We start from the raw sequence: 27,853 nt of genomic DNA, 5'->3' as shown, positions 1-27,853 counted from the left end.
AAAATTCTGGGAATTATGCAGAAGGGAATGATATGGCACTGAGGAAACAGCTTCCTTCGCCTTTTCCATCTCTTAGGTTTTACTGTTCTGAGGTTCTCTGTTAGTCAGGCAGAACTAAACTATACACAAATCTCCCAGTATGGTCCTTCTTTCCAAAGAATGGTGCTACTGATCTAAAGTTACAGTGTACCAGGGAAAAGGCCTCCTTAACTGATATCATCCTACTTAGTGTGGCCAAGGAGGGTGGGGTTGTGCACCACAAGCTGTTCTTTCCACCAACATTTTTATTTTCATACATCTAAACTCTTCTGAGTTCTACTGTGCAATCCAACCAAGTGAGATGTCTTGTCAACTGCATTTGAATTATGCCACTGTTTACTAATGAATGATTTTTGTTCTACTCAAGTCAGAAATAAATATGAATCAACATGCACAATACTAAGTTCACCTTATTTTCCATTTATTTTACTACTACATCAGTGATTAAATATATGGTTTAATAAATATATTTTTACTGGCAAGAATATAATCAGTCATTACGATCCCTGTTTATCCTTAAAATTATTTACAAGATATCTACCTTTTTTAGCTTCTCTTATACTGTTTTTGGTTGGTTGGTTTTTTTCATGTTTGTGCTAGATTAACTTTTTCTGTGATAATTTTTATGTCTCCTTTCTTCAGTATAATTTTCATAAAATTTAAAGCTTACATCAGCTCTCAAACATCTCCCTAGCTTCCTACAATATGTATTATATTCTGAACACAGAGCTTTTTAAACAATTATTTTACTTTCTTTGGTGTTTTCTTACTCCATTTACATTATACATATGGCATTGCCATCCCTTAACACTACCCTTTATCATCCTCTAATTCTCTTCAAAGTGCAAACAACCACTTTCATTTCACTGCACAAATTCCATTAACTCCACTAGGATTTATGAATGTACATCTGAGGGTGGACAGCCACAGTGAACATGATTTTTGTGACTCCTTGCTACTTTCACATCTTCATGTATATCCTTTTTACTAGACATTGGGAAGACTGATACCACCTCTAGTGAACATACTTATTAAGAAGATGCCCCACAATAAATCTATGAAGTTGCCTGGTGGTTTTATTTTTCTTTACTTAGTATGGCACATCATTCAATGCACTATTTCAGTATAGTAATGTTTAGGGCTAGAAACAGACTATAAAACCTCATTTATGTCAATCTACCTTGCTGTTTTGCATATACATTAATAAGATATTTGCATCTAAATAAGTTCACTAATTCTTCCTGAAAGAATCCTTTGTTTACATTAGTGGCATGGATGAAAATGGAATAAACGAAGTAAGGTCTACTTCAAAGAAAGCCTCTTTTCTTTGAATAGGAAAATTAATTCTAATAGTGTAAGGATGATAAGAGTGTGCAGTGGTTAGAGACTAATGCAATGCACACTGTGCTGAAGACATAAGAACCAAAAGGCAGAGGAGAGCCTGGTGCTGGAAGGGGTGGGAGCAAGGGTAATAATGGGCAATGCAATGGTTGAATATCCAAGCCAAGAAAACTGTGTCTGAGGTAGGAAACCAAGGGGAGAGAAGCCACAGTGAGGGTTAAAATGTGGGAGAAGAGCCAAGAGAGCAACTGAGAAGCTTGCACATCAGTATTGCAGGGAAATCTGATCACTGCTACAGCTGTCCACTGCTCACAGAACAGCACCTCTGGGTGATCCCTGCCTAAGCCAAATCTAATGGTTGCAGAGCTACTGCAGAGACAATACATGTTTTGAGGGTGATAAATCCAGGATGTCTCTGAAATGACTGTGTAAAAAGCAAAGAGAATTGCTGGGAAAATCATTAGAAACAAACATTATGAGGATGTGGGAGCCTGTGACAAGCTGGGGAAGCTGAAGGCCCTTTTAGGGAGCTGGTGCAGGACATGGATATCAGTGGCTGGATGGAAGGAAGAAGCAGCAAAGGGATTGTCACAGCTGAGCAGCCTGTGGGACATCTTAGCATCCTTTATTCTCTGCATATAACCAGTATCCAAATTCTATTTTCTCCTTGTTGTGCAGAGTTCCTCTGAACTCAGGGACAGCACACAGTAACATAAGGACTTACTGTTCTAACCAACATAAGTGTTGCTGAAATGTTGATCTGAGGTTAGGTTATGCTCCAAAATTGCAGAACTGTAAAGCAGAGAGGGATGAAAGAATAAAAGTTTCTTTTGTCAGCTCTCCCAGTAAATCTTAGTGAACAGAATGTCTGAAGAAGGATTGTCAGGTCTCTATAGATGGATATCTACCCGCTGGTCTCTGCTTACAAAGGTATTTTCTTCTAGCAGGGAGAAATCTTGTGGCTTTGTCCGTATTCTCCTTGACCATGTTGCCAGTTCCGACACTGACAGTCATGCATTTCCATTCAGCTTGCTTGTGCACAGCTTTCCCCATCCTGGTCACTGCCAGCTCTTTGTCACTGCCATCACTGTGACTCCTCCTTCCCTCTCCCTTCCTTACCTGTCCTGGCTGCCCCAGGCTGTCCTTGGCTGTGGTGTGCTCACTCTGCAGTTATGCCTTGGAGAATTTAATCTGTTTATGAGGGGTTTTGTCACTTCATTCTGATTACCCTGCATATTCATTTTTCCAGTCTTGACTGACATCCATCCAGCAAGCAGCCTGTGTGGGATATCCTCCCCATCCCCCTCAGCACTTCCCAAATTATCCTGCCAACACTTCTGTTCTGGGTCCCCATGCACCAGCCACTGAAACACTCTGATTTCACACTCCCATTACAGGTGCACAGTTACCTCCTGGTAATTTCTCCAGATGTTCTTCCTTCCCCACAGCAAAAACCTGTCTGGCCCAGTCACTTTCCATCCCGATCACCAGAACACTCCCTTCTCTATTGTCAGAACTGTGTTGCATATTTCCAATTCCTCCACAGTATAACCAACATCCCAACCTGCTAGCTGACATTTTTTCTCCTCTCTGAATCCCCATTCCTACTTCCATTGAACTACAACAAAAGTGAAAACTTAACGTTGAAAGTTGAAATATTTTCCCCTTATATACAGAGCAACTATTGATACCTTATATGAATAACTCAATTTATGCTCCTGAAATAATGTTCAACAGCTTTTTATTCCAAAAGCCATATTCCCAAACTCATAGGGAAAAGACCCCACAACCCTATAGCTCTAATGGCCCCAAGAGATGTGTTTTATGGGATTTTCTCTTGTCTGTTAATATGACAACACATTTCCTATTTTAAAATTATTTTATTTTACATCATTTGGCCCATGTTTCATTGCTTCTTTTCACATGGAAATATCACTGGAGTTTTGCTGATATAACCGGAAATTGCTTTCTCTCCTGTAACAAAAATGATGGATACCTTCTCTACTTCTCACTGTCTTAGTGAAGCAGGTTCAAAGCAAAGTACTGTTTGTAGACAACAGATGATAACAGGACATATATTTTTTTAGGTTATTCATTGAAAGGGTAAGCTGTGAAAACAATTAGATTTTTAAAGTTTGTGTAAGTCAAACATTTTGTTTAGCTATATAAATGATCAAATATTGTATGTGACAGGCAAAAATTCAATGGCCTACTTTCACAAAATGGGAAGACAGATTTTCCACAAGGACATGAGTGAGCAGGACAGTAAACAGAGCTTTTACTGCAGCCTAATTGTTTAAAGTTAATACAGTGAAGGCTAAAACTCAGCTTGTGGTTCTGACAGAAATGTTGGCTATTACAGGCTGATCTCAGGCATGTACATAATGCTACTTACAGTTTTGTATACTCCCCAACACTTAGTAGAGAGGAAAAGTGAGATTCCTGGATTGATAATGGGAAGCTTGAAGCCAAAGAAACTCTGTTTCAAGAATGTAAATAGGATCCTGATACGAGGTTTTCTACAGAATAGCTTTCATGAAGGGTAACATTGACATGCAGGTACAATGGAAAACCACATTTGGCAGATATTTTTAGAATTATGGTGACTCTTACCTCCCTGTTCACACAGCTGTTGTGCTAAGGCATCCTTGAATATAACTTGGCCCCTATGAGTAGCTGTAGCCCTGTGAACATAAAGAAGAAAAAATAAATAATATAAACTTATTTTTATATGTGTATATATATGCATAGGTATATCTTTATGCATGACTAATCAAATCAGAAGTCCCATTCTGCCTTGTTTCTGTGTTCTTCTTTTTTGTACTCTTCTAAATTTATAGAATAATTTCCAGTGATTGTTTTGTGCATTGCAAAAAGAAACTTTCCTAAACCAAAATGGCTGGCATGTAATGAAGGATGTCTTTGTCATATATCTGTAGCTGCACATAGAGTTTATATATTTGAGGCCTCAAAAGTTTTGTCTAAAGAGTAATTAATTCACATTAGTGACCCCAGTAATGTACCACAAAACTCATCATTCTGTTTCCTCATGATCAGGTAGAAATATAAAGCAATGTGATTTGTTTTTCCCTTACAGAGCTCTCATGCTAGTAGTCATTTTACTTTCTTTGCAGTTGCCCATTTAATCCTTTTCCAAGTGCAGTGCTTCACAACATCAGCTTTATATCAGAGATTCCAATACCTTTCAGTATTTACAAGTGTTATATTTGAAGTCTTATTTCTTTCAGTCGAAGTTCTTCCAAGATCTGTCTAGACTCATACACTCATACACACTCTTCCTACATATCCTTTAGCCTTTCTCCAATTAATATTAATGGGCTCCGTATAGATCCATGTGAAGTCCTTGAAATAGCCTCTCAGTTCAACAATAAGAAGTTGAAAGCTACTTTGTGAGTGCAGTTTCTCAGCCAGCAGTGTCCCCTCTCTAATGGATGATGCCTAGCTTGCTTATGAAATGTCAGAAAAGACCAGAAAGGAATAGTGTGAAAATGAAAGTCAAACTGCATTATGTTTTTCTTGGCTACTAGGCCAGTTGCCCTGAATATGAAGAGAATAAAAGTAACACATCTATTACTAAAATTTTCATATACAGTGGATCCTCAGGGTAAAACTCATCTTCAAACTGCCAGAATACAAACAGGAGTGAACAAAACTTCTCTGGGATCTACTTTGCTTTCTGTACATGTAGGAAAGCTCTATTTACACTAATGTGTGTGTCCTGAAATGCAAAACTAAGGTCACCTGATGCTCCTAGGGCTTTTAGACACTCTCTTCCTCTGCCTGAGGAAGGAGAGCTGTGTTGTCTTTTCCATCTTGGACTTTCAGAGGCAGATGTAAAGCTGGACCTGTCCCTCACCTGGCAATAAGAGTATTTTGGCCACAGTCCCAGGACCACATTATTGGTGTGAGGTTTTGGTTGCACTCCCTGCCATGTGCCCTATTGAAACTATTTTAGGATTTTCAGTACTTTTATAAAATACAGCAGAACTTTATGCCATAGTTCTACATTAGTATTTCTATATCTGCTGACAAGACCAGTGACCATGTTAAGTAGAGAGTAAAACAGAAACAAATAACCTGCTTAAGCACATCAAGGCAAGAGAGCTGAGGCTTTAAGTCTCATTTAAAAATATGAATTAAAGTATTTATTTAGGCTCTGTTGTGATGAATATGCATGAAACTATGATTACTACATACATTTCTGCAATTCAACACAGATGCATTCAGTCATGCAAGTCAGAATTCGACCAAAAAATCTCCAAAATCAAACATGTGCCCGGATTTCTTCTTAGAAGGACTGGCTATGGTGGCTTTCCCTGGCAGCTGAAATGGCAGGGCATCTCACAGCCAGCTTTGTGGCCAATGCAGCACCAACAGACACGTTTTCCATGTGTGTTTCAGTGTGGGAATTCCATGTATTGAGCTTCCCTGGCTCAACATACAAGAAAAAGCCACACGTAAGGCACAGAAGGTATTCTGTACAGCAATTCTATGCCCCAAGCTGTCAGGATGGAAGACTCTTTGCAGACAGTGGGAAAGAAAACTTTTATTAGCAGCAGACCAGGACTTCAGAGATGCTGTTTGTGCAACAGCCCAGGATACAATTCAGAATGTACACAACAACAATGGCAACCAGAGCATTCCTTTATGAGGCAGAGAAGAGCAAACTCTTGGGACACAGACCACATGCAGAGGAGAGCTTGAGCAAGTGTCTGAATGCAAACAAATACCAAGTAATACCAATAATACCAAACTCTGTAATGTTTACTGGATCTCTGCATGCGTGTGAGAAAAAGGAGACTTGGGCAGAGAGCCAGCAACCAGTTGAATGATCGGCATCTCTCTGTGTCTGTCATCCCATGCTTGATAATGCAGACTAGGAGCCAATTATTGCTGTTCCATAGCAGGAGTGATCTGCACCCTGGGGACAGGAGAGCAGTGCAGAAGGGGCACTGCTTGCTGCAGCGTGTGCTCACATCAGATTTGTCCTGCCATTGGCATCAGCAGCTTCAGAGACTTGTTAAGGGTGTTGCTACTGCCACTTTACCAGTATTTTCTGCTCCATTTTCTCTGTGTTTATGCTTTATTAATGGAGCAAATGAAAATAATGCAGCATAATTATGCAAGAACCGAGCTACTTCTAGAAAGAAGTTCAAAATATACTTTTTCTGTACTGGGCTTTCTTTGTTGGTGATGTTCCTACCTGACAGGTGAGGTTCACAGAGCAGGATGATGAATTTGGATTCTTTTCTTATAAAGACATGTAACATATCCAGACTAATTTCAATTCCTGTATTCACACTCCAGTCTAAAAACTACATAATATTTATGATAATTATTACAAAAATAATACTGGCAATGCCTGAAAGAGATTCCACTAAAGAAAGAAAATTGTTCGTCTATTAACTCTGGGGTTTTGCTTTTGTGACATAGATATGTATATATACAGTAACTGAATGTTGTGCTTTTTTGAAAAGTTTCTATGCTGTCTTAAATGTAGTTAAATGTTGCTTAGAGGAAGGGCACTTACTAACTACTCTAACTACTATTTGGTGTTACTCCACACCAGTCTATAGTCCTATAGTCCCACTCTGACATTGTCTGCATTTATTCCCAGATAAAGGGCAAGTGTCTAATCAGATCTAATGTCTCAGCCAGCCAAAAGGCAAGATGCATGTTCCATATGTCCCCAGAGATAATTAATCTTTCCAAAGAGATGAGAAATAGAAGAAAAATGGAAGAGAACAGGAACATCCTGACATGGTGAGAACTTTGAAAGAAAACCAACTTAGAGGTAATAAGGTTCCTCTTTATATTAACCTCACTCTTCCATTAGCCTAGATGTATTTCTGTGCTTAGGGCTATGCAAGAGGGGTTGAACTGCTTACAGAGGAATAAAAAAGTCTGAACACAAAAAGGCAACGTCAGTTGCCAAGGCTTTCTGGCAGTCCAAGGCATTGCTAACCCCATGCTTCAATTCCAGCAATTTTCAAAAATAAATTTCCTTCCTAAACAACAACTATTTGAGTTGAAATCAGATGCCAATAAGGACTTCCAAATCATCTGTCACTGAATGTAAGAACACTGAATGTAGGTAGGTAGGTAGGTAGGTAAGGAAGGAAAGGAAAGGAAAGGAAAGGAAAGGAAGGAAGGAAGGAAGGAAGGAAGGAAGGAAGGAAGGAAGGAAGGAAGGAAGGAAGGAAGGAAGGAAGGAAGGAAGGAAGGAAGGAAGGAAGGAAGGAAGGAAGGAAGGAAGGAAGGAAGGAAGGAAGGAAGGAAGGAAGGAAGGAAGGAAGGAAGGAAGGAAGGAAGGAAGGAAGGAAGGAAGGAAGGAAGGAAGGAAGGAAGGAAGGAAGGAAGGAAGGAAGGAAGGAAGGAAGGAAGGGAGTTACTGATTCTCTACTTAAACTATTTCTAATCCATGTCACCTGTTAGATGGGGCTTGAAGTGCCACCCTGCTCAGGTGCCAACGAGCTGAAAAACACTTTGCAAGTGCAGCATTGCCAGCTCCTCTGAATATAGCTCCAGTAGTATCAATTTGCCTCCTGTGTGATGACACAAATCATTCCTGGTGATCTGGGAGGAGCAAACCCAGAGACACTTCCACATGATGGAGAGTCCTCCCTCCTACCTGATGTTGACTGGCTGCAGCAGGCTGAGCTGAGCATCCAAAAGCAGAGTACCTGGCCTGGGCCTTCCCCTGGAGCTCTGGGGTTCACACACTTGGTGCTTGTTCTGCCTTTACACAGATGCTTGGCCATCTGCACCTTTCCCTGGTGGGGGAAGGCACTGGGACAAATTCATGTGAGAGGGGTCTTCAGAAAGGCTCTAAATAAAAGACCTCGTCTCATGATGCACCAAAAGGGTTTTTTACAGGATCAAAGAGAAGGAGGTTATTTCTTACCTGCACTAGCAGAGTTTAACCTTGTGCCAGCTACTAGTGGCTGCTTTTACTCAAGGAAATTCAGGGTGACATCCACAACACTGGCTCCAGGGATATCAGTGAGTGACTTTATGAAGCTGAGACTGGTCTTCCAGTCTCACAGTGGTGCCCCTGACATCAGGTCCGATGTCAGCACAGACTGTGTTTCTTCCCCACCACTGTGGTGGACACAGTTGATGCTGGGCAAGTTATGAGCCTGGGCTGGAGCAGAAAATAATGCATACCCAATGACTGCTGTTGGTATTTTGTGTTGAAGTAGCTCATAGTTCAGATTGGCTTCACATGGATTGCTAACATGCTCTTGTTAACAGGTTAAAGAGCGTGTTCTTTATTTTAAAGAGAGTGTTTTAGCTCAGGAGAGCACAGGCAGGAGGCTGTGTGGGACTGACCCTTGTGTGCTGCCTCTGTTGCTTGCCAGCTCCATCTGTGGGAAGGATGCACAGCCACTGCTCAAAGGTGGATAGTTGCCCTCCTTATGCAAATAAATGGGTTTATTTTAAATTCACTGTTAAATTTGCAAGACTATCTCTGTAGGGTCATCTTGTTTAACTCACTGCCTTTAAAAATATGTTCTCCTCCAATACTAGATAAAGGGATCTCTGAATAAAATAACTTGAAAGCATGATGGAGAAGATTCTTCTGGAACATGAGGCTGGGTTGTGCACAGCCTTTCATGGTGGGACTGTGAACCATTTTTTTCCAATGCCCTGCAAAGATGCTTTATTGACTATTTACTGTGTGTGGCAGAAGGTGAGGTCAGGCTGGGGTGCATTTTGGATTGTGTTTCCTACCAGGGCTGGAACCTTCAGTGACAATTTCTTCAAGAGCAGTGAGACCAACATCTTCAACCTGCGAGATGGTGCTGTTCTGGTGCTGGGGCCAGCAGGGGAAATGCACAGAGCACTTGTGGCTGCTGATCCAGAAGGCACTTGGGTGGGAGGCTTCCATCTACTGGTTAAATGCCTCCAAGTTGTTATTTCAGTTTTCACTTGACATGCAAGTTCAGTCTAATTAAAGCAGCAGAAATGAGATCTGTGTGTTCCGAAATACACATTTTGACTCTGCTTTTCTCTCCCTGTCCCCAATGGTTTCCTCACTGAGATGTTATAGAGAAAGTCATCTGTCCTGACCATATTCAGCTGAAATTGTCAGGGAAATTTGGCAAGAAAGATGCAATTACTTATGTAGACATTTGTTCAGGAGACTGGAATTAGCACACTTGCTCTAGAAACCTCAATCAGAGGTGAAAATTCTTCAGGGGGAAAAGACTAAAATGGCCAGCAAAAGCCAGGGTGTGTGCTAGAGGGCAAAGAACAATAATTTCATTTGGGGCAACAGTCCTGAGCTGAAGTTTGTGGTTCACATGAGTACATTATGCCCACAACTTATTTCATGGGGGGACCTTCACACAGGGTAAATACAAGAGGAATAAATGCCACCCAGCTTTGTCTTTTGGCTCTGAATTTATCTCTGGGGACTGCATATGTGGGGAAAAGTACTCAAGTCAACCTAAAGGTTGATTAAAGACTGATTTAATAAATTTTTAAGGACTTTAAACACGATTTGAATACAACAAACATTCCTAAATAGAAAATAAATGAGAAGGGTCTACAGAAATTTCATTCCAGTACCTGAAGGGAATGATGGAGAAGGACTTCTTAGAAGACCATGTGGTGACAGGACAAGGGGGAATGACTTCAGACTGAAACAGGGCAGCTTTAAAATAGACATTAGGAAAAAATACCTTTACTATGGGAGTGGTGAGGCACTGGAACAGGCAGGCCATTCTGTGATTCCATTCTAGATTCTATAATTATAATCCATATTACAGAGGATGGATCTAACACTACAACACTGGAAACAGAGGGGTACACAGGCACATCCAGTCACTACATGTTACAATTTATAAGAACCACTTTTTGTTGTCCTAAAGAACACCAAACTTTTCTTTGGTTGCAAGTTGCATGTATAAAAGATGGATGCAACTTAACAATTTATATACCTTATAAAAGAGGTAAAAAGTAAGACTTCCCATTTTAAAGTATATATAAACATTTTTATTTTCCTTTCTCTTCTGTCTCAGAGAATAAATAGATGTAGGTTTTTAAAAATTCTGTCTAGTTTTATGTGACTGGAATGATGAGAGCTTCTTCCTGGCTGAAAGCAGATTATGACAATACTTTCTTCTCAGCTACAGGAAATCCAACATTTTCATTAGTATTTTGCATTGTGTGATTATAAAAGAAAGCAAATTCTATTTTTTCTATACTTGAAATAAAGGGTTATTGCAGTGGCATCTGCCAAGCAGAGAGCTCATATAAATAATAGAACAAGCATCCATTGTCTCTCTACTGACACAGTGCCAATAACTAGGTCCCTGTTTTCCACCTTTTTCAGTCTTTGGCAGAAGGCTCTGTCCTCTTTTTAGGTTTTGCAATCTATTGTGCTTTATTATTTAGTGAAACATCAATTGGATGAATTTTAGGTTTTTAATGCATTGAATATTTATAGCTATCTGAAATCTATATTTAACCCTAAGTTAATGAATATATTACGTTTTTTGGTATAAAAAATACTGCTTTTCCTAGATTTTGCTTATGTAATCTTTTAAAGCCTGTATTAAATGAAGATTGAATTATTCAATCACCTAAATTATCCTTCAAGAACAACAAAACCTTTGTCGTTTCTGGTAAGAAAAGTTACCGTGAATTTTAAAATTCAGTTACCGTGTATTTTAAAATTCTTGAAACCTCTAAACACAGAGGTATTAAGTAAATGGACTTGCAGTATGCCTCTATAATGACCCTTTTCTTAATAAAATGTACTAATTAAGTTTGGCAGTGCTGATCAGCTGGGGGGAGTTCAGCAGAGGCCACAAAGAAGGAGCCCATACTCTGTGAGGAGAAGCTGATGGAGCAGGGCTCATGCAGCCTGCAGAAGAGATGATTTTGGGGGGACATGGCAAGAGCCACCAAAGAAACTTTGGTGCTGTTCCTATCCATCATGGCTGTATTTTAGAACCAGACTAGATTAAAGTCCTGAGCAACCTGGTCTGGCCCTCCTTTGAGCAGGATTTTGGACCAAAGACACCCTGAGATCCCTTCCAGTCTGCACTTAACTGCAGAACCACCATTCTAAGGTTTTGTATATCTGGTAAAAGCCAAGAAATGAAAGCATGGTTTGTATCTAATTAGATTAATCATTACTTGAGAATTGATTTTCACAGAACAAAAGAATTAACCAGTTCATTATGTTTAACACTTTGCATAAATCTCTGTGATATCGATTCTCTCCAGGCAAGAGTTTATGGCTGGGTAACTAAGGGTATCCAACCAGAAGTGCCAAAGGTTTTACATGATCTCAGACAAACAGGAGTTAAAAGGTAGTTGATGCTCTGGGGTTTTCTGATGTGATACCTTTTTAAATGAAAGCTCATAATAAATAACATACTCAGCTAACACAGTGAAAACTTCTAAAGATTTAAAATGAAAAAGAAAAATCTGAAACAGCACATGAGATGCTGGGATGAAAACAGCATTAGTTTTAAAAGATCCTAAATAACGGGAATGCCACCTTTTCAGTTCACTGCTTTCATGCCATCTGTACTCACTATCCATTTCCCAGTTAAGGTTTCCCCAGTCTGCTCTATCCTGATTTAGCTGCCCACTGCTCCCAAAGGACATTGCCAATAGCTGTGGATAAGATGGACCTCATAAAAATCTGGAGCCTTATCCCCTATATTTGCTTTACAACCCCCACAAAGAAATCTTCAATAGCCAAATTCATTTCCTTTCTTAAAAACAATTAAATTCAATATTAATTACAGATATGTAACTGGTGCATCCACAACGTGCAAGCCAGCTTGCAAGGGAAGGATAAAACCTGCCTCTTTAGTCTAATGCCAGAAAGTAATACACCAAAAATCAGAATTTCCACAGACTGCACCCCACAGCACACAGGGCAGGTTTCCCTTCCTAAAGCTTCATCAAACTCTGAAATATTACACTCCGTGTTTAGTGTGTCTTTGCACTCCTCTCACCAACCTAAATGTTTTCAGAGGACTGAAAAACAAATGAAACAGGGTAATCTTTCACAGACTGATCAAAACCAAACTAACAGAGAACCTGATACAGCTGTTAGCGAAGAATTTTTATTCTTATTGTGAACATGGGGAACCTCTGGAAAAAAAAAATGCAGGGTCACTAATCATACAAAGGACAGTTATTTCTCCTGCATGGTTTTTAATTTTCATCCAGATTTATGAGTTGGAAGAAAGCACATATCCCTGAAGACCATACTAGCTAACAAATAGAAATAGGCAGGTGAAATATTGCCTTAGGAGAGTAATTAATTCCATCAGCCACTTAAAAAAAAAAAAAAAAAATCTATGAAGTCTCACAGAACTCCAGACAAAAGAAACAAGTGGACTGGCATCATGCACACAGCATAAACTGGAGAGAGGATGGTGTGGAGCCCTGGCAGGAGCTGGTTGTACCAGTGAAGGGTAGGAGGTTATTTGGGGACTGTGGAGGTGTTGAAGGCAAGATTGATGTGTAGTGTGAGTGCCCCTGGAGGTGCTGTGGTACTACTGGGTGCTATTGTCCAAAGATGTAGGAAACTTGGCTCACAGCATAGTTTGGCCTTTCTTCAACATGGAGATTTTCAGAGATGCCCATTAGAGGGCTGTTTTAGGGTTGGGATTAAGAGGCAATCAGACACTGCCTAAATCACATCCAGCCTTTCCCATCTCAAGCAGAGAGATCAGATTTAAAAGAGAAAACTCTGTTCTCTGCGTCCTTCCACAGCAAGTCCTGTTCTCCAGCCCTGCTTTCCAAACCAGCTGCTTTTAGCAGCTCTTAGGGCTGAGAAAAGCTCCTGAGCTCCCCTTGCAGGGTGTTAGCAATGGCTCAGCATCTCCTGGTGCTGGCTTCCAGCTGTGGGTAGGAGCTCTCTGAGCCACAGCTGGGGTCAGGACCCACCCTCTGTCCCCCCTGCCAGCTCCAGAATTGTTGAATTCAGCTGCTTCTGAGTTATGGGCAATTTTGTCTTCTTCCATCCAGGAAACCATGGCCTGCCCAGAGACTCACCCTAGAGAGGATCATAAGAAAATCCAGTCTGGAAGGGACCTCAAGAGGTCTCCAGACAAACCTGCTGCTCAAAGAAGGGTCAACTACACTAATAAAACACAAACAGCTCTCCTATGCCTTCTACCACATTGCCTAACAGCACATCTCGGCTCACAGTTCTGGTATTTGTGAATGCTTTGGCATAATAAAATAATAATAGGATTATCAAAATTATGTTAAACAAAATCTGAACTTCACCTTGAATTGGTCAGTCTCTTGACACAGCCATAAATATGCTGAATTTACAACTCATTTGGACAGCAGCCTCCCATATAATATACTGTTCCAACAATAATGAGTTTGAATCCATGTTTCTCACTAGGAAACAATCCATGATTTGTCTTGCTCAGAAACAAATTACCTGCTAAGCTACATTGCTATAATATCTCCTTTAGATATGGTGTGGATAATAATTCTTTAAACCCATTATTAAAAAAGACATCAAAGTCTAAAACCTTTCTCTTAGAGTAAAGTAATAATGAAGAGATTTATAACCTTAGCCTCGAAAGAAACCAGAGTAACAGAGAATCTAAGCAACAGTGTAAGTACTTCCAGAATAGATGGTTGCTCTTGCTGTTTTATTACTGACTAATTTTTCCTGAGCACAGATTTGTTTTCAGAAGTCTCTGGCAGAATGAGCATAACGCTAGAATGAATCGTTGTAGGAAAATACCCTGTTGATGCTCTGAGATTCTTTAGCACCAGTACTGGATTCCTTATGTCCCTGGTGAACAAAAAAAATGGTGATACTGGGTGAAACACAACCAGACTTCAACTCTTCATTTATTTGCTAATGACAGTTTCCTATCAAAATGAATACACTGGGAATTCAGTTCAGTAAAGTTGCCAGGAAGGTGAACTTTTCAAATACACACAAATCATTATTGCTTGTTTTACATGAAATATTGCTTGGGAGCTCAAATTCCCCTGTCTGAAATCCCAAATTCCAAGTACTACAGATGAAGGCATTCATCGGAGACTTGCACATCTGCTGCTGTACACAACAGAGTGGTGCTAGAAATTAGAGAAATTCATCTGTAATTTGTGTAGCTAAGAAGTTTATGGTTGATTAATAAAACATCAAACTCAAGCTAACACTTAACGATAAAAGAAGATCTCTTCTCATAACTGGTACTCTAATGGAGTTTTCAGAGTGATACAGTTTTTAAGGTTTTGTGAAAATACTCCATAAAGTAAATAAAAACAAAAAAATATACGTTTGTTCTTGCAAATATCTCCTCTTCAGCTGAGGAACTTTGGGCAGTAGGTCCACTGTTGCTTTTAGTCCAGTTCCCTCTATCCTTACGGAAGGGACACTCCCCATGAGCTGCCTGGGATGAATTCACAAGTGTCACAGTAAATTGAAAAGGTTTTCTAAAACCTCGGTTTTCCAAGCACTCTCTTTGTCAAAAATATCCCAAGTTTTGGCTCCAGACAGAGTCCCCTTGAATGGGAAGCAGTGACATCCCATAAATCTTCCCAGTGCAATCTAAGTAAAACTGACCAGACTAAGGATGGATTCAGAACAGGTACAAGATTTCATGAAAACTTACATAAAGGTACTACAAGTGTAATTAACATTTTCCAATTTTGAATGACCATCAGGCATCTGTTGATCTCTGGGAGAAAAAAAATCCCAAGTCTGCACAGAGAATGGCTGAAATCTTGAAAAACTACAATGGACAAACAACGTAACATAAGCCAGAAGGTGCCTTGTTGCCATGAATGGGATGGATGTGGCAGTCAGTCAAAAGAATTGAAGCAAGACTCATCAGATGGGTGGAACAAATAGCAGTAAACTGTTAGCTGGTAAAGGTGTGTGGATGATAGAGATACAATCATAAATTTAGAAGAAAATAAGATGGTATCCAAGAGCAGCATCTCAAACAATGCTCTAAAGATAGCAGCACCCACTGTGCTGTACCACTTGTTTGGCACAGGCTGAGAAACACAGGCAGACTTCATCCACTGGCAAAGACAACTCTATGTTATTCCTCTACAAAACTGTTAAAAACTGGATATTGCAAACAAGAAATAAAATGGTTTAAAATACAGCTGGTGATGTGTGGCTTTTGGCTTCCAGGTGCATCCATATCTGAGAATCTCTCAATCAGACAGCTCACAGTAAGTTTGGATTCCTTGCATGACATTAATGCCCTTTCAAAATAAATAAACAAACAAATAAAAGTTTTAATTTGATTGACCTGAGGCCAGTCTCTTGCATTTAAACTAAAGACTTGGGTTTATGAATTAATAATACTCAGTGGATGCATGTTAACATGTATCTTTTAGCTTACGAATTTCAAATGGTCTATTTGTTTCTATCTCTCAACATGTATTCCACTTGACCATTGTTCTGGTTGTACTATTGACTCTATAATTCCTAAACTAAGAGATACAGAAAACATTATTAATATTTTAGATACTTCAAGTAAACCAGAACATGAGTCTTTTCTGATTTTCCATTCATAAATCTTTTGATCTGTGCTTACCACAAAAATTTACATGTTGTCTTGCTGCAGAGAAATACTTTCCTTTTTACAGCTGTCAGTAGTGTAGTGGGAAATTGTTTGTCAATACTTCTCATGCTGATACTTGGTCTTTTGAGGGGTTCTCACTAAAGAACCTTGACCTGTTTGTTTTAGGGAGCAAAAATGAAACTGCTTTTTTTTTTTTTTTTTTTTTTTTTTTTTTTTTTTTTTTTTTTTTTTTTTTTTTTTTTTTTTTTTTTTTTTTTCCCAGGCTATTTCACATGCTTCATTATGCACAACAAAGTACATTAAATTTCAGAAAATCGTTGCTTTTCAAATTCTATGATTTGTCCTGTTGAATGGGATTTTAAATGAACCACACCTACACTTGCTAATAATCTCTTTAAAATACTATACATGGTTTGAAAAAAACATTTGTATCAATTAACACTTCTGAAACTTGTATCAAAATAAATGAGAAAATGCCATTTTAATTTTGGGAAACATACTTAAAAAAGATCCTGTTTTAAAGCCTTGCATTCCTGAACTCAGGAATCCGTGTCTGCATTCCTGGTGTCAGATATGCTGAATAATGCTGCTTCATGACTTTATTTGGTACTGGTTTAACTCAGTGTATTTTCCTGTGCCCCTCCACACAGCAGGAGCATGTACACAGTCATTCCACAGCTGAAGTAAGGAGAAGTGGTTTCTAAGCCACAGAAAGCTCATCACTTGCAGCCACACTGGTACCATCTTTCTCTTGGTCTCCCAACTCCATCCCCTCCTGGCTGAGGAGGAGTTTGATAAATCAGGTGCTCAGATGGAGCTTCTTGCCCAGCTTGAGCTTCCTCAAGTTCTATTCCATTTGTATATATTAATCCTTCCCAGTATGGTCCTCTATAGTCAGACAACCAAGACAATATTATTAAAGATGGCTAAGTTGTTGTCAACTTTCGTTGGAATGGACCTCAAAGTTCAGAAATAATTAATACAGGGAGAAAGAGGGATGGACAAACACCATTTTTTCTCTAGAAATACATCCTATGCTACACTGAATTTCCCTGCATGTTTTGTCTTCCTGTTTTTAACTGATATGGGCACCTTTTAATGCTGGTGACAGAAAATTTTAATATCAGTGACTGGAAACTGGACAGTTGCCCAGGGAATGGATCTGCACTGTGTCACTATGTACAGCAGTTACTCCTTTTACAACAGCACCCTCCTGACCAAAGGGCACACAGCATAATGAGGAAAAATTACCCCAGTCACTGTTATTTCAGAAGCACTAGTAAATGAAATGAGCTTGCAGTTAATTCTTGCACCATTAACCCCTGATCCTAAACGAGCTCTGTGGTCTGGAGCACATTAATGACATTAAATAGGTACACGGCAGCTCTGTGCTGAGCACCCTTTGGCCCAGCCTAAGGATGCCATAACTAACAAGATATCCATTCTCTTTGCCAAACTGCACAGAAGCTGTTCCAAACTACTCTGCTGCAGTTTGGGCTGCCAGCAGAGATGGGAGAGATGCCCCATGTGCTGGAGGGAAGACCTGGAAATCTCTGGGCAACAACCTTCTGAGACCAAAGGACCCCTCAGAGCCCACACAGCTTCCCAAAACTCACCTTACATCACCCAGCACAACAATGGGAGCGAAGGCTGCTCCTTATCAGGTGGCAGGATGAAGCATTTTTGGAAGATATGTATAAAACACTTACAGGAATTTCTAATTTTCACATACAGATTCCTTTTGTTATAGAAGAGTATCTAAGTTTTGTTTACAAACTGAGTAGAATTTTCCATTGCAAGTGTCCTATTACAACTTATTTTTAAATGAAAAATTTAAAAAAAAATCCCAACAATCTCTTTCAGCTTTATGTAAAAAACTTGATCAGATATTTCAATCGATTTTTTCTCTTGTTCTAACACATGTTAGAAAATATTAGCGGAAGGGGACACAGAATATGGCTTGAAAGCTTGGACAAAAAGGCCTTGAAGTCTTGAAGGCTCTCTCCTTCTCCAGATCTAATTTATTTGTTTTATTGTCCTTAGTTTCCACTGAGAACAAATCCTTAAAAAACTAAAAAAAAAAATTCCTTCCTTTTCACAAAACATTTTTTCTAATTTTATGTATAAACATTAGTATTCTTCCATTAATGTAATTCCTTCCAGCCATTTAAAATACACGATGACTATTTCGTTAACTCCAAGAAGCGTCAAAGAGAATGTCCCACATCTTGCAGCAAAGTGATGAGAAAACTCCTAGCAAATGACAGCCCTAACTCCTGCACAATTAACACTTCCAGTAAACTGTGTTCTAGGCACAGAGATTTAAATCCTGTTGCTTCAAAATTGCCTTTATATATGAATGATACTGTCAAGAGTTCATATGTACTTGGAGTAATAGTGAGGTGAAAGTGCATTTTCAAGTCAGTGCCAATCCTAAATTTAGGTTTTGTAAGAATAATTTTTTTACAAAAGTCAAAGGGAAAAGAAATATTTACATAAAATTTATAAAAAAAATTAAACAGATACTAGTTAAATATTCTGACAGGTTTTTCCGTGCTCTGGATTTTAATGTACTAATTCAAGAGAAATTTAAATAGTTAAGAAAAGAAAGATTAAAATAAAAGTTTATTTATATTTATGCTTAGGGGTAAAAATAACAGTTAAAAATACTACAAAATATTGGATTTTAAAAGTGCAATTTATATAGTTAACAATTGTATTTATTGCAGAGAATAGGCAAGACTTGTCTTTAAATTTATAGATTCCCTTAAGAATAGTTTTAAGTATATGCATGTAAATATATTCCTTTTTGGCTTGTGGTAAAAATAATGACAGCATTTGCACCCAAATATATAAAACCAGAAATGTTATTCACTTGACAAACTGCACTGTATTGCCATCTATTATTCTCACCGAGAACATAAGGGCATATAGAGAGGGTCTGAAATGCAATCAGAAGAGGTATTGTAAAGCATATTTTTGACACCATCTAGCCCAGCCTACACTTAAATGAGAGATTGGTGCCTCTTATGAATTAAACATAATTCTTGATTTATGTTCTGTTACCCTTGTATCAAAACCCATAGTTCCAGAGCAATGTCACTGTGAATTCATTTAATGATATTGATGACGCACCTAACGCAGAGAATACAAAGTAACAAGCAGTGCAGAGTGTGGCTTTATAAATCACTCCTGCAGAGCATTAGGCAATAAATAACAAGCCATTAATTCACTCTAAATTATGCTAAAACATGAAAACTACTTGTGCAGCAAATTATAAATACCTGCCATTTCTAGTAAAAACATGAAACTTCTGACCAAGAAATTTTATCAAAACACAACTTTTATATCAGACTTCGAATCAAGTGGGTTTGAATTAGACCTCCTTTCTTTAAAACAAGGCACAGATTGTAAAAAAGATATAGCAGTTAAGTCCTCCTCAAGGCAGCCCAAGAACTCAGTGCCTCAAACCACCTCCAGCACCTGCTGGATCATCCCAGTGATCCTCAAGCTCCTGACTGCACAGGCAACTCTCCCAACAAACAGGAGTGTTGATGCAGGTCTTCAGCTAAATATGTGTTGGGGAAGATGAATCAGGGAAACCTTATAAATATGATTGCTTAGCAAAAGATTCTGAAAATATAAAACCTATAATTGAAATAGAAATGGAAGCTGACTTTGAGTTGTAGGATACTGAGTCTTAGTTACTATATAACCTGAAAACAATGGCCTAGCCAGCTGAAGGAGAATCCCTTTTGATTGAACAATACCTTTCTGCTGGCTAAGGGATCCAAAGGTCAATATAGCAAAACAGAAGTCTAAAGAGTAGTTTTTAGAGTTTAAAATATAACACAGTATGGTAATACAGTAGTTCTTATAGGCTGTATGTAGATTCTATAGGATTTTGTGTCTTGTATGGGTTGGTCACTGTAAATTAGAATATTCATCACAAAAGGAGATATAATGTATTGCAACAAGGACCTCGCTCTCTAAACTCTTAGCTCTTAACTCTTACCTCTTAACTCCTACTCTGACCTCTCCTCTTAACTCTTACCCTTCCTCTTCCCCCTACTCTTGCTCTCTCCTGCTCTCTTCCCCCTGCCCTTTGCTCTCTGGCTCCCTTCTCTCTCAGCTCTCACCCTGCTGTTCTTTCTCCCTCTCTCTTTGGGATTTCCCTCCAGCCCAGGCTGGTGGCTGAAGGCAGGGCCTTTTACCCACGACCCTTGCAATAAACCCACATGTTCTAGAATATACAGGTCAGCAAAATTCCTTGTCCCAGCCATCCACGAATTCACCTACAATATGGAGCCCCAGGTTCTGAGTGCTCTTGCCCTGTGAGTTATCAGTGTCACATGGGAAACTCTCATGTCCTCTGTGTACGCCAATACTCACACAACACCATCCTCTGCATGGGACTTAAATAGGCATAATCTGGTCTAACTGAGATTAGGAAACATTTTCCTTGAGGAAACTGAAATTGCAGGGCAATGAATGGTTAATTTACACACCATCTGACACTGAAGATTGTTAAGAGTTGTTAGGGTTGAGAGTCTTTGGCAGAGCAAGCAGATAATTTGTTTCTTATGGTCTACTTTGTAGTATTTGAGGAAATTATATTTCAAATGTTGGCTTTTCTGCAATTGTCCGGCACCAGTTGAATATCTTTCTGTCTGCTTTTAAGAAATGGTAAAGCAACCTCCAGTTATACTTACTGGTCAAAAGTTTTTGAATCCTTTAGAGACCCAAATTTGTACGGTCTACAATTCATGGGGTAACAACTGTAGAGCTGGTTTATGACCCTCTTGTCATGAGCAATGCCGTGAATGTAACAACCATAAAAGAAGTAGTTTGATTCCCTGGGAATCATCCCTCTCCCTCCTTGCTGGATCTGCTAATAGCTACAAGGGACAAGATGAGAGAAAAGTAATTGTGCTAAAAGGAGTAAGACTGGAAACCTAAGAAATCTGGTTAATGGACCATGCAGTGACCATGCTGACTGAAGCCCAAATCTTTCAGAATACTTAGCCCGGCTAGTCAGAAAATGGAAAAAAGCAGTCTGACAATTTGTATGCTACTGAACTTAGAAAAAACTGCTGGTTTTTTTTCCCTCCACTATTAACAAAAAAGGGCAAAAATCTCCTACTAAAAATGAGAAAGTAAGACTAAAAGTCTTACTACTAAAAGTAAGAAAGCTGAAGGCTGAGGCTGAGTGCAGGAAATGGACACATTTCCTATAAATGAAGATAAAACCTTTTCATGATCACTTTTTGCCTTAGTTACCCAAAAGGGCTTAAGTAAAAGAAATAAAATTGCTTGAGTTATTATGACAATGTCAAGCCTTGGTTTGGGCTTCCCCAAACTCTTTTGGCTCCTCTCCCCAGTAAACCATAATCTCCAGTACTGAGTCACCTCCTAACCTGGCATTTTGATAGTGGAAATTTGAGGATTGCCACAGGCACAGACATGTCACTAAAATGAAACAAAACAGCTCTTTATGAATAACGAGGTTGTCTCTCAAGGGTTTTTACTTTTCCCAAGTTTCTGTAGGCAAGGTGCTGACTTTCTGCACAAAGTCTTCCCAGGCCTGTCTCAACCTGCACCCCTGTGAATTTTGTATCAAAAGCTCATTCCTCTTTTCTGTTTCCCAGACTGTATTTTTGTATCCCCACCCGTTTCTGTATTTCCCAAAATAATTGTAACTGTGCGCCAATGTACAAGACACAGTAAACAGTTCTTTCTAACTATCTCATCTGGAATTGTATTTCCCATTTTAACTTTTCCTTTGAAAAGAAACCACTTAGTCTAACATTGTTTTAATGACATTTTTAGACTAAAAATGTAATTATACTCTGCATATGTGAACCTCAATGCTAAAATTTAGCTTCATCTCTCCATAACTGTGCATCAGTTGCTGGGAGACCAAAAATTATGCTACTCACTGTCTTTTGCTTTGTATTTCAACAGCCTCCAACATCCCTCTGCACACTAACATATGCACAGCACTTTTTCTCTTTAATTTGTTTCAGTGATTCTGTGAGCAGATTGAGGTCAATATAATGCCCTCGAAATTCCGACTGGCAAACCACTTCTGTTATGGACATTAAATCTGAGATGCCCACAGCCCAGACTTTTCTACATGAAAATCACTGACTCAGACCCAGTTATCCAGCTTTGGCCTAGGTTATTCTACTAAAAAAAAAAAAAAAGGTATGTTCCAAAGAAACACATTGACAGAGACTTACATATTGCAAACATTGGACACAGGCAAAGCATCAGGAAACCAGTCTGTAGAGACCAGGCTCGACTGTAACATTCATCAAAATAAAGTTCTAAAGTATAAATACAGACTTTCTACTTGGACAGTGACAGCTCAAGCCGTTACTGCTCTTGTAGCTACCATCTCAGCTGTATTTCCCAGTTCTCACCAAACCCTGAAATTAGGTACTGTCAGCAGTAAAAGTTACACTTCTCATGTTTTGCCTTAGTAATATCTAAGCAACTGGTAATAACTAGTAATAACTAGTAATAACTAGTAATAACTAGTAATAACTAGTAATAACAGCAATGACTCTGTAGCTGAAGACAGCTATCCTTAATTTGATATTATTTTGCTAGAATTGCTGCTGATTTAACTTTGCCCATGCAGACTCCCTGAATCCATAACTCTGCATCCATGCAGCAGGCAGTCAGCTTTTGGGGGTGCATTGTTTGGGTGTGCTGCCCAGCCCTGGCTGGAAGTGCTCTTTGGTCTTTGGCAAGTGCTCACTGACAGTGAATCTGCAGGAATGCACAGACATGAAAGGTATTATTACATTGCTATTTGTTATGCTAATTTTGTTAAGGGCCTGTCGGAATTTCATTATAAACTATATTTTCAAGGAGCTCATAAATCAACCATGAAATGTATTCTGTGCTCACACTTTCCCAGACTGAATAAGACCTAATGACTTGATTTTGCCAATTTAAAGGGGGAAAAAACAAGAGAGAGAGAAAAAGAGGGTTTATTAAAATTCTATTTATTAGTTTTTCAAGTATAACTTGAAAATTTAAAGAAAAAAAAATAGATATAGATAAAGATAATTTGAAAATTTAAAGCACTGCTGAACAGAGCACTGCAAAGCTTCTAGTTCTAGCACTTGCAAACACTGCACTTATTTGATAATTTTGTTACTGTCTGAAAATCTAATTAAACTCATGAAAACTTAATAAACTTGGCTAATATCCCTGTTTTGACTGAGGTTTGTATCTCTCCCTTTCTCTTTGTCACTGGGTGTTCAGTGATCCTGAACCTTCCAGCTTCACACAAAAAGCTCCATGCAGCTGAGAGCCCCAAGATGTGCTGCAGCCTTTGGAGATCCAGGGCACCCACAGCTCCAGGATGGGCTCTCAGCTCAGAGGCACCAATATCTGCTCTGCCCTGGCCTTGGCACTCCCTGGTAGCTCCAGCTGGGAATTCACATTCCCAGTCACATCCTGTGACAGAAAACCCCAGCCTTGAAATCCAGCTCGACTACCTGTGAGATAGATCAGCATCAAGAGCAGTGAGTTGCTGCTGCAAATTAATTACTCTTACCAAATTAAACTACTGCAACTAATCTGCCTTTACTGACCACTGTATCAGCCATCCAATAGTCATCTATATCACCTTGCATGACATCAGTCAGCCTCCAAAGTACCTGCTTATGATTTTTTAATTTATTTTTTTATTTCTTCTCCTAGTCTACAGTGCATGTAGCCAAAAGTACTTCAGAGCTCTGAACATAGTCACAACCAGCAAACCTAGCTACTAGTCAGATGCCTGGTGGGTTACAAATCCACAACAGAAATATCCTTACAAATACAAGTAAACGTTCCTGACATATCCTAAACACTAGCAAGGGTGAGATCTATTTTATTTTTATTTTGTTCAGCAAACACACACTAAAAAATGCAAACAGTCCTCCTGTGAGATGCTTTGTTTTTGTATCACAGCAAAGCATTAAAAGATCAATCCTTAAAAGCTTAACAACAAAAAAGGCCAAGTGCAATCTACATACACTGAAACTAATTACTTTTATGACAATCTACTTATCTACCACATAAGTCTGGCAACCTAATACATGAATTCCCAGAGTCTTAGTGTCTACAGGTTGTGCCATATGGCAAAGCAAAGTTAGATTTAGATTGATTTCAGTATCACAATGGTTATGTCTTTAAAGGCACAAACAATTGTACCGACACATGAGGAATTAAATATTTTTGAGAAACTTAACATTAAATGATTTGCACTTTTCTGAAGTGACTCACAGAGACCACAGTGCCCTGCCAGAATGGTGAAATTTTTCACTATTGATGGGTATGTTGCTGCCACAGGAGAGCTAAGAAAGAACCTCATAAGAAGAAGAAAACACTTGACATGGATGTTCTGTGCAATATGGCAGAGGGGTTGAAAAAACAAAATAAAAAAAAAAAAAAAAAGATGAACAGTTATGTTAGAGAAAATGCCAACAAGGAGAAATATTTGTGAGAACACATTTCATATTGCCTAAGAAAAGACACTGAAATCCTTGCAGAGGCTAGATGAAATGTGATGCATCCTTGATGTACCTCTGAACAAAGACAGTGTCATTGTAGATTCCAGATCTGCTTGCTCTCCCCCCAAGAGAAGAAAAGCTGACATTCCTCATCCGTCAGCATGGACAATGGCTCACAGTGACAAACTCGTGGTTTCCTGTCAAGGGACACCTCATGTGGCTTTGAAAGAGAGAGGAGGATTGGAACACCATGTCCTCCCCTTCCCAGGCAATCCAAGATGCTGATCTCTTCTGGTGGAAGAGTCAGGAGCCACCACAGTGCAGTCATTGCCTCCAATCCAGCTGGGCAGAGACCTCCCAGCAGTTACTGTCACAGACAGGTCAAGCAGGAGAGAGATGTGAGCTACAGACTTCAGCTGATAGTGCAAGGAGCAACTCAGACAGAGAGCTGTCTTTTCCAACCCTTTACTCACCTGAGTTTGAGACCCTTGATGCTGAGAACAGCCCGAAAACGAAGTTCCCTAAGAAGTTAAAAGCTCCACAGAAACCCAGTGTCCAAAGCCACTGGAAGACACACCATTTTTAAGAAATGACATTTCATCATGTTAAATAACAGCAGAGCTCCAGCCTTTTGGAATGTTTTTTTGAAACAGAAAAGGCAACAATTTGCACATAAATAATTAGAATGATGACCTAATTGCCCATACTATTTAAAACACAAAGTTCTGGGAAGGAACACCACAAAACAGTGCCTGCTCCAAGAGCAGAGGAACAGTAGCTCCAAAGCTGGACACTTCACCCGAAGGAAAGGTCGGCTCTCCCTGGCAAGCAGGAAAATATCTGAACAGATTTCATGGCTTCTGGCAAGCCAAAGTGTCACAGCTGAACTGTTTGCCCTTGCAGAAATCACAGAAATTTTCCATGACTTTCAGCCTGAATCAAATGCCTCAAGGGGATCAGGTGGTGTGTAGGGCACATGGGCCGGGGAGAGCAGCCAAGGATGCCCAGCTCTAGATGCACATGGGTGCCTCACTGGAACATTCCCAGGCGTAGGGATTCAGGCACGTGTAGCTTTCACAGCTGATGAAGGGAGAAGGTGTCTCCCAAAATCTCAGAGGGGACACCAGTAACTGACCAGCCATGCTCCCATGTGTCTATGTGTCCTGAATCCAGGACCAAGAAAAGTGGCCTCAGTCACTTCACTAAGCCATGTATACTCATGACCCTTTTCTCCATCTTGTCAGTAATATACCAAAAGGCAAAGCATTGAGCCTGGAAACAGCTGATATTGACTCAGTTCCCAGCTTTGTCCAAGGTTGGTCCAAGGATCTCTCCTCACAGAACAGGGTTTTTGCCATTTACGTACGAGTTAAAAACTTCCATTAAACCCTGGCACTGTGAAGCTTCTTACAACCAGAGGAAGAAGTCAGAAAAACACCTCCAAACAACAACAATGAAAAACCTAGAAGATAGAAAAGGGATCTAATATTTAGTCCTTAATCCTTCCATGTGTTTCCATGTCCTACCATGTTGTACATGGCAGAGAGCTGAGCTCTCTCTCCTCCTCACCCTGAATGGCTCCAGGCAAAGCCACCTACAATATTTCAGCTTTCTCCATCCACTTCCTAAAGCTGACAAGGTGAGACTTAAGGAGCATACCCACAGCCCAGCCAGGCCAGGTGCCACCAGCTCCAAACCCAAATTCCACCCTGCAGAGGCAGGTCAGGTATTTCTGAGCACATCATGCTGTGACTGGGTTTATAAACGTCATAGAGCAGCAGAGACCGAGTTTGGAGCAAATGTTCCCCAGGCACCTGAAATGGTGTTGGAAAACATGAAGAAGAGACACATGGGATGACACTGACAAACTCCTCCTGGGGCTGGATGCTGCAGGGGTAGCTAAGTGTTTTCCTTTGCTATGCTATGAAATATCCGTTCTACCTTCCTCCAGACCAGGGAAGTACTGACCATTTAGCATTCTTTTCAGACTTGGTTGTGCCTCACTGAAGATATACAGTTAGTATAAAAGCAGCAAACTGAAAAATCCCTAATGTTGGTTGATATTATTTATGAAGGATGAGCATTGCTTTCACTGTAACGTTTCATGAGAATAAACCTTTCTATTAAATGTACAAAATCAAAGAGGATGATATGGCCCTCTGTTTTAAATACACTTCAAACAGTTTTTGGTTTGTTTGCTTTGTTGTTGTTTTGTTTTTAAAGCTCAGCATCTCTTAGAGATGTCATTTTCCCTTCTAATTTTGGCAATTTTCCAAATTTTAAGGAAGTTTCCCAGTACTTCACATGCTGTCACAGCATCTTCAAGCCATCTTTACAGCTCTTCCATCGTATTTTGTGTAAAGAAAAACTTTTAGCTCATCATTGCAGCAGCTGCTAATGAAGATCTTTAGGCTTTCTTCTAATTGATGAAGAGAGAATGACAAATATTTTAAGTATCCATTAAACTGTGCTAAATCAATGGTGATTTACCCAGAATTTCTATAGGAACATACAGCACATCCACTTTAATATCAAGTGAGTTAATTGTGATCAATGGCACTACAGCAGAAGGCAAATGAATTCTTAATGACAAGAAACTTCGCGTGTAACAAAAATAGAAGCTAACAAGAAACCTCTTTGCTGCATTTTCCACATTACATCATTAGTAACTACTGTACTGAATAAATCAAAAGGAAAACATGAACATTTTAAAGGCTTCTATAGATCAATCAATTTTTCAAAACATTACAGGGTAAGGGAAAAAATGGCCAGCTTTTCTATCATTCTTTTTTTACATACATATATTTTGTAAATTTATTTTAACAGGCATTAGATTAATTAAGAAGTTATCATAAAAGAATTCAGGATTATTTTTTCAGCCACTGAATACAAGACTGGGGTCTCTATGGGTGTCCTTGTCTCACTTTTACAACCTCTTTTGTTTGACTTGTAGGTTTTAATGTGCATCATAACACCTCTCATCCAGCGGTAAGGAATTCTCTGGGGAACACTTGCAGAAAATAGGACATTGAGTCCATAATTAAAGTAATCTCTTCCCAGGCAGATGCTTCAGTTGGCTCTGTTATCACATATTACAAAAGGCATCTTGAGGCCTATAAAATGTGTGGCAAATGGCTTTGGAGATGAGAAACAGCAATTTTTCATCTAATTTTGATCCATAGACATGTAAGTACTGTATTGCCACTTTTTGGTACGAAGCCAAAGAACTATTGTGGTTGTTGAAATAAGCTTGGCAGTAACCAAAATTAAAGAGTACTCCAGCTTTTATCATCAGTCAGGAAAGCCTTTTTCTAGCCATCTTTGCACTTAGCAAATAAGCATGCCATCTCAAATATTCGAGTTAATGCCTACATCTGGATTTAGAAGAAA

At 39.3% G+C, this 27,853-nt stretch overlaps 1 protein-coding gene across 1 annotated transcript in view; it reads right to left on the bottom strand.

The window, feature by feature from the left end:
* RELN (reelin) overlaps window positions 1-27,853 on the bottom strand; it is a 287,001-nt gene that overhangs the window by 159,612 nt on the left and 99,536 nt on the right. Inside the window, exon 6 of the mRNA XM_066319238.1 lies at window positions 3,994-4,064. Coding sequence (XP_066175335.1) covers window positions 3,994-4,064 — 71 coding nt within the window. The remainder of the gene's footprint in view (window positions 1-3,993; window positions 4,065-27,853) is intronic.

This window comes from Sylvia atricapilla, chromosome 5 (assembly GCF_009819655.1).
Source record: "Sylvia atricapilla isolate bSylAtr1 chromosome 5, bSylAtr1.pri, whole genome shotgun sequence".
NCBI classification, from domain to species: domain Eukaryota; kingdom Metazoa; phylum Chordata; class Aves; order Passeriformes; family Sylviidae; genus Sylvia; species Sylvia atricapilla.
Note: the sequence above shows the minus strand (reverse complement) of the source record. Positions and strands in the feature narration are given on the sequence as shown.